Source organism: Primulina huaijiensis, chromosome 1, assembly GCF_012295235.1.
Source record: "Primulina huaijiensis isolate GDHJ02 chromosome 1, ASM1229523v2, whole genome shotgun sequence".
Classification (NCBI taxonomy): Eukaryota; Viridiplantae; Streptophyta; class Magnoliopsida; order Lamiales; family Gesneriaceae; genus Primulina; species Primulina huaijiensis.
In genome coordinates, this window is record NC_133306.1 from 22,943,557 (window position 1) to 22,959,015 (window position 15,459).

Genomic DNA, 15,459 nt, shown 5'->3' on the forward strand with positions numbered 1-15,459 from the left:
ATAAATTTTGTTTCTTGGTATGAGTTTTTTTATTTTTATTTTCATTTTATAATTTCAAATTTTAATACGACTACTCATTAATTTTTACAATTATGATATTATTTTTATATGAATATAAACTAAATTAATTATAACAAAATTGTACGAACACACCGTGCGACGATACACTGATATAAAAAATAATTATTGCGAGTAATTTATTCTCTTTCTATTATTGGGGGATAAAAAAACAAAACCAAGAACAGAAAAATCATAAAGAAGAGAAAGGAAAATGGATGGGACGGTGGTGTGACCGTGTGGGGGTCAGTTTTTAGTTCTCCACTTGACGTTCCATTTTCAGTACTTGGCATTTTCTAAATTTGTCTCTTCAGTTTCTTTACCTATAATTCGAATACATGCCAAGAGTGATATGTCCAACATTATTGCCACGTTCTTTTGCGAATTCAAATCATTGAAACTATACATCCGTATTATTTTATATACCTTGTTTAAAAAAAATATAAATTTTTGTAATATATGTTTTTTTTTACAATTTTAGTTATATATAATCTCATTTGATTTTTAGCAATGTACTTTTCAATTTTTGACAATTATAATTATTTTTCATAAAAAGTGATGATATCATGAGACTTAACACATCAGCGCCATGTCGGAGAAGCTCATTAGCATCATGATCGGAAAAAAAATACTAAAATTACAAAAATATCAAAAGTAGCAAATCAAAATTGAAATTTAATAACATATAAGTTCAAAATCGCATATGAATGAATATATAAGAGTAATATTGCAGTTTCCCTTATTATGACATACAGTCACTTTAGCCTGAGATATGCTTCCTTTCATGATCATCGTTCCTTTTATATACAAAACTCGATGTACTAAAAATAAGAGTTTAAAAATGTAACAACACACTCTATATATATATATATACATAGAGGTATTCTCTTTCACAGTCACATAAGAAGTGTACCAGTCAATTACTTCTTGGCCATTAATTTATAAACTATCATTATGGCAAGAAATTTAGAGCCACTTATGGTTGGGAGAGTGATAGGTGATGTCCTTGAATCCTTCACTCCAACTGTTAATATGAGAGTCTCTTATGCCAATAAACAAGTCTACAATGGCCATGAATTCTTTCCTTCTGCACTTACACACACACCAAGTGTTGAGATTCTAGGTGGTGATTTGAGAACTTTTTACACTTTGGTACGTACGTAAATAACTTTTCATTTCAATAAGTTTACTTCTTCTTTTTTTGGGGAACGAATATTACATTTTACGTATGCTCGCTCGATGTATTTGTGCTGTAGGTTTTGACTGACCCTGACGTCCCCGGCCCAAGCGATCCTTATCTTCGTGAACACCTCCAATGGTACATATACCGGAACGGACGAACAAACGTTTTGTTATGCTCGTATTCGAAAATCGAACCAAAATGTTTCTGAAGAATAAAAATGTCACAAAAAGTTGAAAAAAATTTATTTCGACAATTTTTTTCAAATGGGTTGTAACTTATTTTACGGAAGAAACCGTTAGTCATTATATATGTTAATTCTTGTTAGAATTATATATAGTTGGTATATCCATGTGTTACAGGTTAGTGACAGACATTCCAGGCACAACAAATGTCACATTTGGTAAGATTCTTTGTGTGAGAGTTACATATTATACGAAACGAACAAAGCCTCTTTATTAGAGATCTTGAAAATTTCATCTTGGTTTAATTCATATATGTGTGTATATATATATATATCAGGAAAAGAAGTGGCGAGCTATGAAATTCCAAAGCCACATATAGGAATCCACAGGTTCGTGTTCGTCCTGTTCAAACAGAAAGGAAGGCTAACAGTAAAGAATCTCCCTACTTCAAGAAATTACTTCAGCACTCGCGTTTTCGCGGCAGAAAACGAACTGGGCCTTCCTGTCGCCGCCGTATTCTTCAACGCACAGCGGGAAACTGCAGCCAGAACTCGCTGACCGTCACCAACCATACCTACCTCTCCGATCCTCGGCCATATTTACGTATATTTTGATATCATATCTATCAACATAATAAAGGGGCCCTCGTCGTCTGATCAAACATCGATCAAATGTTGCTAGGCATGTAATGCACCACTAAAAATATGTAAATTGTTATCATTGTTATAAATAATTGTTACAAATTATTATTCTTTGTTATATATACATCATGTTAATGCTCTGTAATAATAATAATAATAATAAAAAGCAAAATCTAAGGTTGCACGTAGAGTGTCATAAAGCTAGCTAGGTTATATGCAGGGGAATTATGAAATTTCAAAGTCGAACAACATATATAAATCCTTTTAATAAGCTCGATTTGTGAATAATTTCACCAAAATGAATGATCGATTTTCAAAGTTGAGCTACATATATACACTATAATGAACATAATCAAGCCATATATTGATGTTTTTTTAAAAAGGGTTGCTTGGAATATAATGAGCTGAAAATCCCTTGCAAAATATTTGAGAAGAAAATGATTAAAACAATATATTGATGTTTTTTTAAAATTAAAAATAGATTAATCCAATGTTTTTTGTGTGATTTATTTTATTTTTTTGGTGTTTAGTTAATTTGCTTTTTAATAATTTTTGCAAATTAGACTTATTTGAGTAAAGTATAATATGATTTAGAACATCAAATATAACGTCGACAAATGTGAACAAAGATTTACAATCACGAACACAGACAGATCACTATTCTGGGTTTGGACTAGCTCAAGCCCAGCCAAGACCCATGATTTATGTGTGTATATGCTACATGCATATTTATTAATTTATTTATTATTTATTGTGCTTTCTTTGAATTTTGGCCCTGAAAAGACAAGATGGGTTGACAAGTTTTCGGCGCAATGAGCTTTATGGTTTATATTTACATAAATTTTTTGGACCAGGATCCCAACATTGAGTCTCACAAGCGCTGGAGAACTCTGGTCTTTCACTTCTACTTTCAATAGATCCTCATGGTAGAGGATGTTGTGCCACAAATTTTTTTAAAAAAAATTTGTATATATATATTTTTAATTTTTTTTTATCATTTTTTTGGATTTTTTGTTTTAATCTTTTTTTTACTCCCACTCAAAATTGTTATTTTTAAATATATTTTGTTCCTTCTAAAATATATTATAATTTTTTTCCCTATTTCTTATTTGTAGAACCAAGTGTTTACCACATTAAAGAAAATTCGATGTTTTTTGGTAGAATTGATTGATGACGAAAACAAACACAAATTTTAATTTTGTTCGACTATAGATGAAAATGGACGAATCAAGTATGCAAAAAGAACTAAAATTGAAACATAAAATATGTTTTAATTTCAAAACAAACGAGGTAAATAAAATATCAAAAATAGAAAAAAGTTATAATATATTTTAAAAAGAGCAAAAAAAATATTTAAAATGAAAATTTTAAGTGAAAGTAAAAGAAAGATTAAAACAAAAAATGAAAAAAAATGAAAAAAAAATTAAAAAAATATATATAAAAGCTTTAAAACAAAAAACTTTGTGGCACAGTATCTCCTACTGTGGGGATGTCACGGCAGAGGATCCTGGTCCAAATTTTTTGTGTGTGAAATTCTCAACTGAGGTCTAAGTAATTTAAATTGGATGCATTTACTAGAGGAAATATAGGATTTATTTTAATTATACAACTTGGCATATTAATTGAATAAAGCATCATTAAAAATTCGTCAGGGGTTAAATCTTAAAGTTAAATTTCGAAAATTAATTTTTTTTAAGCTTGTTTTTCACGTAAAAATATTATTATAGTTTTCTTAATTTTTATTTCATTAATTTTTTGGTTTTATTATTAAATATTTTGTAGCATATATTATTGGATACATATGGTATGTTATATAATATTATAAATGCATCTTTACGTTAGATATTTGTGAGTTGATTTTTTTCTCATCAACATTCGTTTATAGGTAAAATTAAATAATGATTAATATATTTTTATTTATAGATGAATTAAAATGTCAAAAAAAAAAATATTACCATTATTTCAGTTAAAATTAGTGATTATATGTTTTGAAAAAAATCTTGTACGGCGAATAAGCAATTTATTTTTCATATTCATCCCCCCATGTTTAAAACCTAGCTACCCGTGGTCACGAAGGAGCTTTGCACTTTTTTAAAAGTCAAAAAAAGCAGCAATTTTCCAATTATATTACCGTCTAAATCTTTGGCATATTTCAAGGCAATAGTACTTGTAAAACTAGGCACCTAATGATTTGCCAGAATCAGGAGCTGTACATACTGACCTACCAAATGCATAGTAAGTTTATTTTGTTTTCCCGACCAAGTTTTTCATCCCTGTACGCCAAACAAAATTAATGTTATTACCTTATTTTCTACATGCTATTTTTTGAATACATAAATATCTCGTTTAATTTTCATATTTATCATGATTTTGTAATAAACTTTTCATCCATGTTCGCAAAAAATATATTATTTTGTTATATTTTAGACAAACATTAATATTTGAACTAATGAGTTGCGGATTTCTTAAAAAATCGTGTTCTATTTTTGTCATTACTGCCTTGAGTAGACCTGGTTTGTTACGATATACCGATTTTTCAAAATAATATCGTATACTGCTCCGAAAAGAAAAATGAATACATATACCGTACCGAAATTTCGGTATGACATAAGTTTCATATCGTTCTTACCAAAAAATTTCGATAACATAAATTCCATACCGTTTTTTTACCAAGAAATTTTGGTATGCTATCGGTATAATATCGTGTATATCGAAAATTTTAGAATATTGTGTTATTCTCATCACAAAAAAGCTAAAAAACCCAACACAAAAAATTAGAATTGAAAGAGTAAGTGAGCTCAACAACATTATATTATAATTTTTAAAATAAAAAAATCAGTATTTCGGATATCGAAATTTTTAAAATTTTATATCGATACCGATACCGATATCGATACCAAAATTGTACCGAAATATTCGATATATCGCTAAATTAGATATGTGTGTTATTTTGCGGTACGATAAATATTATATACCGGAACAATCAGTATTTTTTTCCCCGCTTCTAGCTTGAGAGACTGATTTTCTAGAGAAATTAATATTTATAAATACTTTTTGAGTATATTCCAAGTATCTATTAGCTAGCAACCACGGGTGTAAGAGCTACCGTGGGAGGATCTGATAGGGGAAGCAGCCTAATGGGCAGCATAGGCCAACGCAGAATCCCCAACTTTTTAACCTATGTTATGTTATAATATGGGCAACCACAGTAACGGTGATTTCTTGTGCCATGTCATCAAAATAACTCCAAATACTCCATATTCACCATTGGAACGTCTAGGAGTTTGTGCCTAATTTTTAACCGGTTACATTGTAACCGGTTATTGTTTATTTTTTTTAAGCATGAGATTCACGCTGTAAGAAGGAACGTGCGCGTACAGCACATGCGCATCAGATACCCTGCAGCGGGCCCCTCTCGCTCCAGGTTTTTTTTTAAAATTATATTTAATTTTTTAAAATTAAATGTAAACGTTCATGTAAAATTTCTAATTTTATATTTGAATAAAAATATAATACTAAGTAATAGATGAAATTAATTAAAGTGGTGAAATGATTTATTATAAAACTATTAGTTATTTTATTTGAATGAAAATAAAAGATATAATTGAAGTGACAGTGAGACCCATAAATATTTGATTGTTGAGATATTTGATTGTGAAATGTGAGATATCTGAGTAGTGAAATATTTGATTGATGATGTGGACTATGGAACCCACAAATATTTTGAGGAAATACGTTTACTATTGTGGATGGCCTAATGTTTCTTTTTTAAATCAATGTCGGTAAACCATTAATTTTCTTAGGAAAACAAACTCTAACTTGCGAAAATGACAATATTAATTAATTTTGAAGGAGAACTCTCGATTAAACATGCTGACATTCGAATCAAGTCCTTTTCTTTTTGCTACATATTGCATGCCATGCGAAAGCGCCTAGAAGAGATGAAGACTTGTGATCTCCGATTGATCCAATAGACAAGGATAGTAAATCTTGGTTCGTCCTCATTTTGATCGGTACCGCCCTCGAGACGTCTGTGATCGGCAGCAAACAATTAGCTAAAAGTGTGCTTCTTGTGGAAGTAAAACAACTTTCCCAATAAAATGGTGGAGGTATATTGTTTACCACCTCTAAATTTATCTCGAAAAGATCGTCTTCATCTATTTTTTCTTCGTCTTGCTCTACATTATATGCTTGGTTTTTTCGTGGGAGTTCCATTTTTTTGGCTTTTGATTTAGCAAATAAAGCCATGTATGAATGAAAAAGAAGCTTTGCTATTGAGATTAATGGAATTGATTTGTTAAAATTTGTTGTTTTCAAAGTATATGTAGTGTGAAGTTGTGGGGTTGGTTGAAGGCGGAGATTGTGTTAGGAATTTAATTCTTCAACAATCTATCTAATTGGATATTATAACTTTGGATTTTTTTAATGTACTTCGAGATTTGGCAGCTCACCAAAAGTAATCTACTGATGGGAAGTTGACATATAACTCGAAGCTCAGAATTTAATTTAATTTAATTTTATGGGAATATATTGTTTAAAGTTCTCTAGTAAATTCTACACGTGATATATACACTAAAACATGAAAAAGCCGTGAAAAAATTACATTTTTTAAATAAATTATGAAAAATAATTTATTTATTCTATTAGCGAAAGATTAATAAACAAAACTATAAAAAAAATTATATATACATGTATGTACATTACGGGTAGTATTAATCATGTTCGTTAAACAAACGACAGGCATTATGGATTAATGTATTAAGGTTTGTTCATGAAATTTTCAAAGTAGATGCTAAGTTGGTATACAATATTTTTCCGGGAAACATTGCTCTTTGGGTAGTTGAGTGCCAAACAAGATAAACACACATACACAAACATACACGTATAAGATCTTTTGTGATAACGTTTCACGTATCTCTTTTCGTGAAATGAGATAATCCGATCTATATTTAAAATGAAAAGTAGTAATTTTAGCATAAAATGTAATACTTTATAATGAATAAGGTCGGGTTTGGAGATCTATCTCACAAAATTTATCTGTTAGATGATCTCGAGGGAGTTTTTTTATATATATACTCATTAAATTTGAATATCAATTATAATTTTATATTTGAAATAAATTCTGTATAATAGTGTTGTGTAAACTAGGTAGTTTTCACGTGAAGCCAACATGACAGTAAAACAAAGCTAACAAAAATTTTCTTAAAAGCCCAATATAAATATAGTGGGCTGGAGGGTTGTAAACTTGTGGTAGGTTCCGAACCTTTAGGCTTTAATGAATAGTATAATAAATAAAATCTATTAAAGGAAGAAAAATGGATTAAAATTTTAAATATCATACTACAAGAAAAATTAGCTTTAACAACACATCAAAGACAACGGTTTTTATTAAAACCGTTGTGTTTTTACTTTTAACAACGGTTTTAACAAAAACCGTTGTCGTAGCCTAAAAAAATCCGCTCAAAGACAACAGTTTCTTTAAAACCGTTGTCGTAGATATCAAAGACAACGGTTTTAAAACTGTTGTCTATTAGCGTTTTTCTTCAAGCTACGACAACAGTTTATAAAAAACCGTTGTCTTTCAACTGGTTTTTCTATAAATTTGTTGTCAATATTACATTTTGCGACCGTTTAAGTTAAATCTGTCGCTAAATTAGCGACGGTTATATTATACCGTCCCTAATTTAAATCTTACGACGGTTAAAGTACAACCGTCGCTGAATTTAGCGACTGTTTTTAAGTAACACCGTCGCCGATGTAAACATAGCGACGGTTTTACAAGAATTGTCGCTAAATTTAGCGACGGTAATTTTAAAACCGTCGCTAATTTTAGCGACAGTTTTGGTAATACCGTCGCTGAACTAAAATCAGCGACGGTTTATACCTAACCGTCGCTATATTTAGCGACAGTTTTTTAATATCCGTCGCTAAATATAGCGACAGTTCTTGTAAAACCGTCGCTAATTTTAAATCGGCGACAGTTAGAAAATTAACCGTCGCAAATTGCGACAGTTATAGTCAAAACTGTCATAAACTGTCTATAAATATCCCCACCCTCGGTCCATTTTCTACCATACCACTTCACAACACTTAAAATTTTTCTCCCTTACACAATTTTAGTTTCGATTTTCTCTTTAAAATTTAATAAATTTTTAAAATAAAAAATATAGTATTTTCGACGATAAATCAAAAATATAGTCTGTATATTAGATTGTGAGTTTTTTTATATTTATTAAAATATTAAAAGTGAATTTTTTTTTATTTTACTGAATAAATTAGCGACGGAAAGCATACAAAACCGTCGCTAAAATTAGCGACGAAGTTTATAAAACACTGTCGCTAAATGTAGCGACGGTATATTAAACCGTCGCTATTTAGCGACAGTTTAAATTACGACCGTCGCTAATTTTCGCGATGGTTAACGATGATGTCTGTCGCGATTTAATTTGCGACGGTTTTTTAAAACCGTCGCAAATTGTAACTACCACAACTCTCTACAACCGTTGTCTTTTAACAAATTCTTTAACCACAGGACCTTTAACAACGGCTTTATATACCTACGACAACGGTTTTTCACCGTCGTCTTTAGACGTCTACGACAACGGTTTTTCACCGTTGTCTTTGAGCACACCCTTTAACCACAGGGCTTCTAACAACGGTTTTAAAAGGCCTACGACAACGGGGAAAAACCGTTGTCGTAGGCCTTTTTTCTTGTAGTGTCAATATGTGCAATATTTGTTTTTCATGGATTAATGCATATAAATAATAATATATAATAAATCCAAAATCAAATAAATATTAGCACACGTGGATTTGAAGTTTATATACGAAGAGAACATAGGAGAAATCAACTATTTTTAATAATTAAATCTTTAAGTTTTATTTTAAGCTTAAACTGGGACAAAAAAAAATTATTTTAATAGAAATTAGCAACTTTTTAAGTTTTAGTTTATGCGTGATATACTTTATTTACATTTGAAATTTAACTTAGTACAAGACCATTTCAAAGTAAATATAAACTTTTCGAAACTTAAATAGTTTATAAAATTTAAACAAATTTATATTTATACAAAATTTCAAATAAATCAAGAAAATACATATCATAAAAAATCTGGGGGAAGTTGGTTTCAATAATTATTTAATTTATTTATTTCAATATTTTTAGCAAATTTTGGATCTGATTTCACTAGTTTTCTGTCTTTCTTGCACTAGTTATAATTATTATGTTTTCAAATAATGCATGGATCGATGGAGTGGGAGTGTTGACTATGGAGTCTGCAAAAACAAAGAGAAAACACAACATGAATAAATGACGGCAGTGTCCCATATTGTTCAAAAAACATATGATGATTGCCAAAACATTAATTAATGAAAATTAAATAATAATTTAAAACTCCCATCATGATTCATTCCGTGTCGAAGGAACTCATATTTCCAATCTGTATTCATTGCAAATCATATATTTCCAGAAGATTTCGTCAATGCCTCGGATTTTCCTAGAAATTGCAATCATATATTACGCTGTAAAATTTAATAACACTACCATTATTTTTTATTAAAACATGGAGAAAATTTAATTGTATAAAATATTTTAGGTTAATTTAGTTTGTGGGTTTTTCTGCCTTTTCGTACACTGAAGGAGAGAAATAATAATAAAAACAAAAACAAAAAAATTATAAGCGTAATCTAAATAACTCTTGCTATACATATTTAAATGTAATAAAATAATGTTATCCTAGGCTGCACTGTCTTTTCCTTATGTCCAACAATAAAATAAATTATGATCTAAGGGTGGGTTCAAGAGTACACCGTGAATATTCATTACGCTACAAATTTTTGCGAATGAGGGATTTAAATTGGAGAGGAAATGATGCGTGAGATACTATTTGATTACTAAAGATTTGATGAGGATGCTCAATCAAGCATAGGCAATAATATAGATAGGCCTTTGTTGGTTTCGAAGAAGCCTATTTGAATAAGAATTTTGACCAAATATTTTTGGAAATTTTTCTTTCTTTCTTTTTTTTTTAACAAAATAAACTTTACGGGCAACATAATTTTTCGAATTTTAAAATTTAAAATATCATGTTTTGGTTCGGATCTCATGTCATAATTAATCCACGTGAAAATAGATAAATTNAAAGAAATATGTATTTTTGCCACGAAATTCCAAGTAGATGTGGGATAATCATGGTACAGATAGGGAGTTCAGTTTGTTGGTCAACCTGAATGACGTGATCCATGTCATGTCCGTTAGATTATATGTATAATGTTAAGTTTTAAAAATTGACATGAACCCTAACATTGACTTCTTTGTTTTAATTTTGAAGACATCTCTTTTGATTAGATCCTCCGGTACAGAATCTCTTCGACAAGCCATTTTTTGTATCCTTTTCTTTTATTATTATTTTTATTATCGTTATCAGATAACCAAAAATCTAAAAAAAAGAAAGTAATAACATATATTTAAGGTGGAGCAAGTGTTTTGTGATATGTCTCACAACTTTATTTAAGTGAGATTAATTGTGGAATTAGAAATATTGAGGTATCTGAACTAAAATTTTAAACTCAATAATATTTTATTATTTCAAAATTGAGCTACTCGAGCTAATCAATTAATCCAAAAATTAATACGCGTAAATTTTTTGGACCACTGGCAACATACATAGGATCCTCTATTGAGTTAGACAAATCGATCTGATCTTTATTTAGAGTGAAATTAATATATTTACAGTAAAAGTGTGTTTTTATGAGTCCAATCAAATAAATGATCTATTTAACAAAATTAATCAATAAAACGATTTGACAAAGAGATCTTGTATAAAAAAAGTGTTGGGTGTCGACACAAATATGAGAGAGACCGGGCCTTCAATACTAAAACCCAAACTAGAATGGCCTCGTTAAATTACAGTGAAACTTCAATCTTTTAATTTGTACAATAATCCTAATTTCATATTTTGATTGTATTTGATCCTAACATAAATTTCTCTTAAAAATAATTTAAATTATTTCAAGCAATCATAAAGATTATAAGGTATTGAACGCATACATGAGACTAAAATCGTACTTATTTAATTCTCCAAAAAAATCGTATTATTTAAATTATTTGATTGACATTAGTTAGTATGATACAAACTTTGCTATAGTTTTGTGATTTCCAGAGCACCGAAATTTTAAAAAATAAATTTCAATTAGAATAAATTAAATTTCATAATTATTATTATTAAATAAAAAATAAACCAATTATAAACTAGAAAAAACCAAATTTAGTTTGGATTTTCACCGATTCCTTTCGACAATAGGAATGGTCATATTTTATCAGATAGAGTGTTTCGTTTTAATTTAAATTTCACATGCAAAGTACCTCTTTAAATATTATGGTCTGTAGTTTACGTACCGTAAATTCAGAGCCGTTGATTTTTTCCATCAAAGATTGGTAAGCATGCATGCTTTCTGTTTGTATTTGGGGAGGGGGGGAAGTTTCCGGAACACTGTCAAATTCGAGAATAACATGCCAATATGTCAAATAGGCGTGGCGGCCGCAATATAATGGTGATTAAAAAAAATTATATTTAATAATGAGCACCATTTCATCGACTTTACCCGTATATATATATGCAACTGATGAGTAATTTCATAGGGAAACAGAAGGAAGACAGAGTGAGACATGATTAATAATAAACATTAATATATATTTCTTGGCTGATATTAATCAGCAGACTAATACAAGTTCACAATTTCCCCCACGCAAAAAATAAAAAAGGAATTTAACAAAAAACCTTAACGATCGGAAACTACGTACATTTCATCCTACGTAACAGGTTCTAGGACCAGACACTTCTAACACTTGTTTCCTCCGACTATTTCTTTAATCTTCTAACGACTGTGGGGTCTACGGCACGTCCGAATCTTAATTTTTGGATGACTTGCCGGACTTGGAGGCGGATAGGTTGAGATCAGGGATTGAACTGCTGGAGGCGGAGGCGGAGGCGGCGGCGGCGAGCTTCTTCTTGAGCTCAATAAGAAGGGCTTGGTTCTCCTGGTTTAGCAGCTCAGCCGTTTTCCTCAGCTTCTCGTTCTCCTGCATGATGTAGCAGTTCTCCAGGTACAGCTTCGAGTTGAACTTCTCCATTTCTGTCAACAAGAAACAAGATAACTCAGCGTGGTATTAACGTTTAAACAAACAGATTCAACGGATTTCTTTTGGCTGCTTGGCTCACATTGTACTGGCCCAAAAAGAGCTTATATTTTCCTAAAATCCCATTAAATTAATATCCCATGAAACATGAGAGAAAGAGGGTTGAGAATTTGATTAATCGAAATAGAACAAGAACAAGAAATCAATATTCCCCAACTTTACAAATACATTGCAGAAATTTAAAAGTGGCATTGTCTAGCCTTGTTGGTGAAAGAAAGCTGGGAGACAGAGAGAAAGTGGTGGGGGCCTATACTTGTTCGGTTGAGTTTACTAAAAAGATCACCTTTTCAAAGTTAGCACAAGGGGAAGAGTATTTTCTTCTTGAATTGACAGAAAACAATGGAAAGTAATTCTGTTTGGTTGAGTGAGTAGCTAAGTGTAAGTGCACTGGTGTATATATAGAGCAAAAAGGTGGGGCGAGAAAATCTTGACATGCACAAGGAAGTAGGGTAGGGGGTTTGGTGGTATCACAAGGAACCCTATAAGGTGTGAGAGGATCATTTGGCTTACCCAATAGTCTCATTTAGTTCAACAATTCCATCATTTTGATAATCTCAATGGCTGAAATTCGGTGAAACTTGAAGATTCATGCAAGTTTCACTAGATCGGGCCTCAGGGTGAGTTATTTTGTATAAGGATTTCTATATTTTTTTCGAGTTTTTCGGGGTTGCTGAATATAATTTATATATCGAATGATCGTGTGTGTGTGTGTGTGTGTGTGTGTGTGTGTGTGTGTGTGTGTATATATATATATATATAATGAGTAGGCCGGGGAATGGGGTGGGGTAGGTTGGCCCCTTCTTTACTCTGGCTTGTGCCACAATAATCATGCATGTGTAAGAAGTGAACGGAGGATTAATTAATGTGCGCCCTTCCATTTTGCTATGAGTATTATGATGAGGTATTTTAGGGGATGGCATCATGTGAATGATGATTTTATTGCATGGTTGGCATGGGCTTTTCCGTCATTTCATTGAGTAGAACAAGGGTGTTTTGGGGATTTCAGAAGGGNATATTAAATAGATGCCATTATTTTTAAAAATATTAATGAAAATAATATTCATGTTAATTGTCTGTCTTATCATGAAATTAGTCAAACATTCCATCTATTGTATAATATAGTTTATGATGTCATTATTTCTACTTGATTTTGAAGTTCATAAAATATAAATTATGATTTACAAAATTATAATTTTGGCTAGTTAGCTTTAAAAATCATTTTTTTATACATTATTTCACACAATATACCACTTTAGCTACCGTATGTTGAAACATGGTGCGGCTTATGTGCCATGCCGGGGAGTTTGTTTCCTAGGAAATACATATTTATAGAAATTCAAAATCATACTTTATATGTATTTTATTCATCAAATTACATTATTTCTAGTGTACTTCATGTGGTTCGTCATTTATTACATCGTACTAAAAATTTCAAATTTGGAATGTTATTATGTTGGATATTGTTTTGGAAAGTTCTTTTCGATATTATTTAAAAGGTTTATGGATGGTGATCAAACCCTCTATATGAGCAAGAGGTCATTTGATTCGGATGAAAATGTAAATCCAAATATGTGTACGAGTAAGCAAGAGAGATGACATCAAATACCGGCCCAGAACATATCCCACAATATTTCAGTCAGAAATACATTTTACACGAGAATCGATCTTACGAAGTCGGAAAATATCAATCTACGTCACTTCAAATCTTACCAACTCGCATAAGCAAAACTCTTGTTTATACGTTAAAAACTAATGACCTTATGTCCTAGCAAAAACTTGGTCTTTTGGTTTTAATATAATTTATGATCATTATAATATGACAAAAATTTCTATAATTATGCCTATTACCTTTATTTTTGCAAACTAAAGGAACGGCCAATAGTTAACAGATGAAACCTTCCTGTTCGAATGAAAAAATATGAAATTTTTTTTTAACTTTTAAAATAAAAAATTTACATTAAACCATCTCAAATTTTTAATCTTCTTTTTGTTTTGGTTGCAAGGAACAAAGGTTGAAACAAATAGTGTTTACAGGGTTCAATATATGTAGGAGGCAGACCCACTCGAGGGCTTATAGATCAACTTAATCTCAAAAAACTTTAAAAGTTTAAATAATAAATTTTTAAAATTATAAAATTCAAATTTACCATGTTTAAGCCTCTGTAAAAAAATTAAATGTAATGAATTTCTTTTCTTTGTTTATTTTATATTCAAAACTACGATGTAATAAATGCTATTATTACGTTTGCCCCAGACCAATTTAAAAGGTTGCTTGCAGTTATGTTGCAATTTCCAATTTAATTATCGTCTGACAAGAAAATTATGTTGTTCCCAATCAAAAATAGAACAAAAGCGTGTTACAAGAAAGGGGTTATTATTAGATGGGATTCTTTAATTAAATTAGGTCTGAAGATCCAAATGATGGCAAATTAAAAGCGTGTTGATGATGGTCTAGAACGTCTTTATTAAATTATTTTTTTTTTTCACGCTTTTTTCGCAGCCATTTGAAGTGAGCAAAAGCTGGTAGGTAGGTTCCTTTGATGATTCTTGAAAGTGGTTTTGTTTTGGGGGCAAAAGATTTTTGGATGTCTAAAGTCATAAACACCATTCATTCATCCCAATTGAGTGCTCATCATGTTTCCTACAATATCTACATGTATTCTCATTATGTTGCCCATATTCATAAATAAATAAAATAATACATCATATTTTTTTATCACTACTTAATCTAAAACTCAAAAGAGTATTACAATTTATTTTCGTTGGAAATCTTTCGACGTTCAAGTCATCGACAAAGATATAAATCTTTAGAATAATTTACTTGTTCTAAAAATAAATTTTAAAAAAACTTGAATACTTTTTTTTTTAATTCAATTAGAGTAGCAATCCTATATATCCAATATTCATATCCAATTGAGTTTGTTCAATCTAATAATGACACATATACACGGTTGAGGGATGATTGCAATAACAATAATTCAATTCGATCCCATTGGGCATTATTGATACATGTGATGACATCTTTTTATGCAAATTTAANGCCCCCAATGAGAAAGGTGGTGTAAGGCTAGGCCGCTGGAAGATTTGCAATGATGGTTTGGAATGGTCCGAACCGAATTGAGCAACAATCATCTCACCACCCCCCACACACCTCATCCATTCTATTTTGTTTGGTTTGGGTCATTTGTTTATTTATAT

At 30.6% G+C, this 15,459-nt stretch overlaps 2 protein-coding genes across 3 annotated transcripts; one reads left to right on the top strand and one right to left on the bottom strand.

Annotated features, from left to right (window-relative positions):
* Positions 1 to 978: 978 nt before the first annotated feature.
* On the top strand, positions 979 to 2,147 carry LOC140985782 (protein SELF-PRUNING-like). The gene is made up of 4 exons (XM_073453711.1): positions 979 to 1,209; positions 1,314 to 1,375; positions 1,600 to 1,640; positions 1,760 to 2,147. Exons 1-4 carry the CDS (start codon positions 1,012 to 1,014, stop codon positions 1,978 to 1,980), a joined length of 522 nt encoding a protein of 173 aa, XP_073309812.1. The 5' UTR covers positions 979 to 1,011; the 3' UTR covers positions 1,981 to 2,147.
* Positions 2,148 to 11,744: 9,597 nt separating this feature from the next.
* On the bottom strand, positions 11,745 to 12,637 carry LOC140963583 (protein LITTLE ZIPPER 3-like). 2 transcript variants are annotated; one of them, XM_073423001.1, is made up of 2 exons: positions 12,545 to 12,637; positions 11,745 to 12,197 (listed from the first exon to the last, which is right to left on the bottom strand). In XM_073423001.1, exon 2 carries the CDS (start codon positions 12,193 to 12,195, stop codon positions 11,974 to 11,976), a length of 222 nt encoding a protein of 73 aa, XP_073279102.1. In that variant the 5' UTR covers positions 12,196 to 12,197; positions 12,545 to 12,637; the 3' UTR covers positions 11,745 to 11,973. The 2 variants fall into 2 exon arrangements, with proteins under 2 accessions (XP_073279102.1, XP_073279173.1); XM_073423072.1 differs by lacking the exon at positions 12,545 to 12,637 and adding an exon at positions 12,284 to 12,535.
* Positions 12,638 to 15,459: the final 2,822 nt, after the last annotated feature.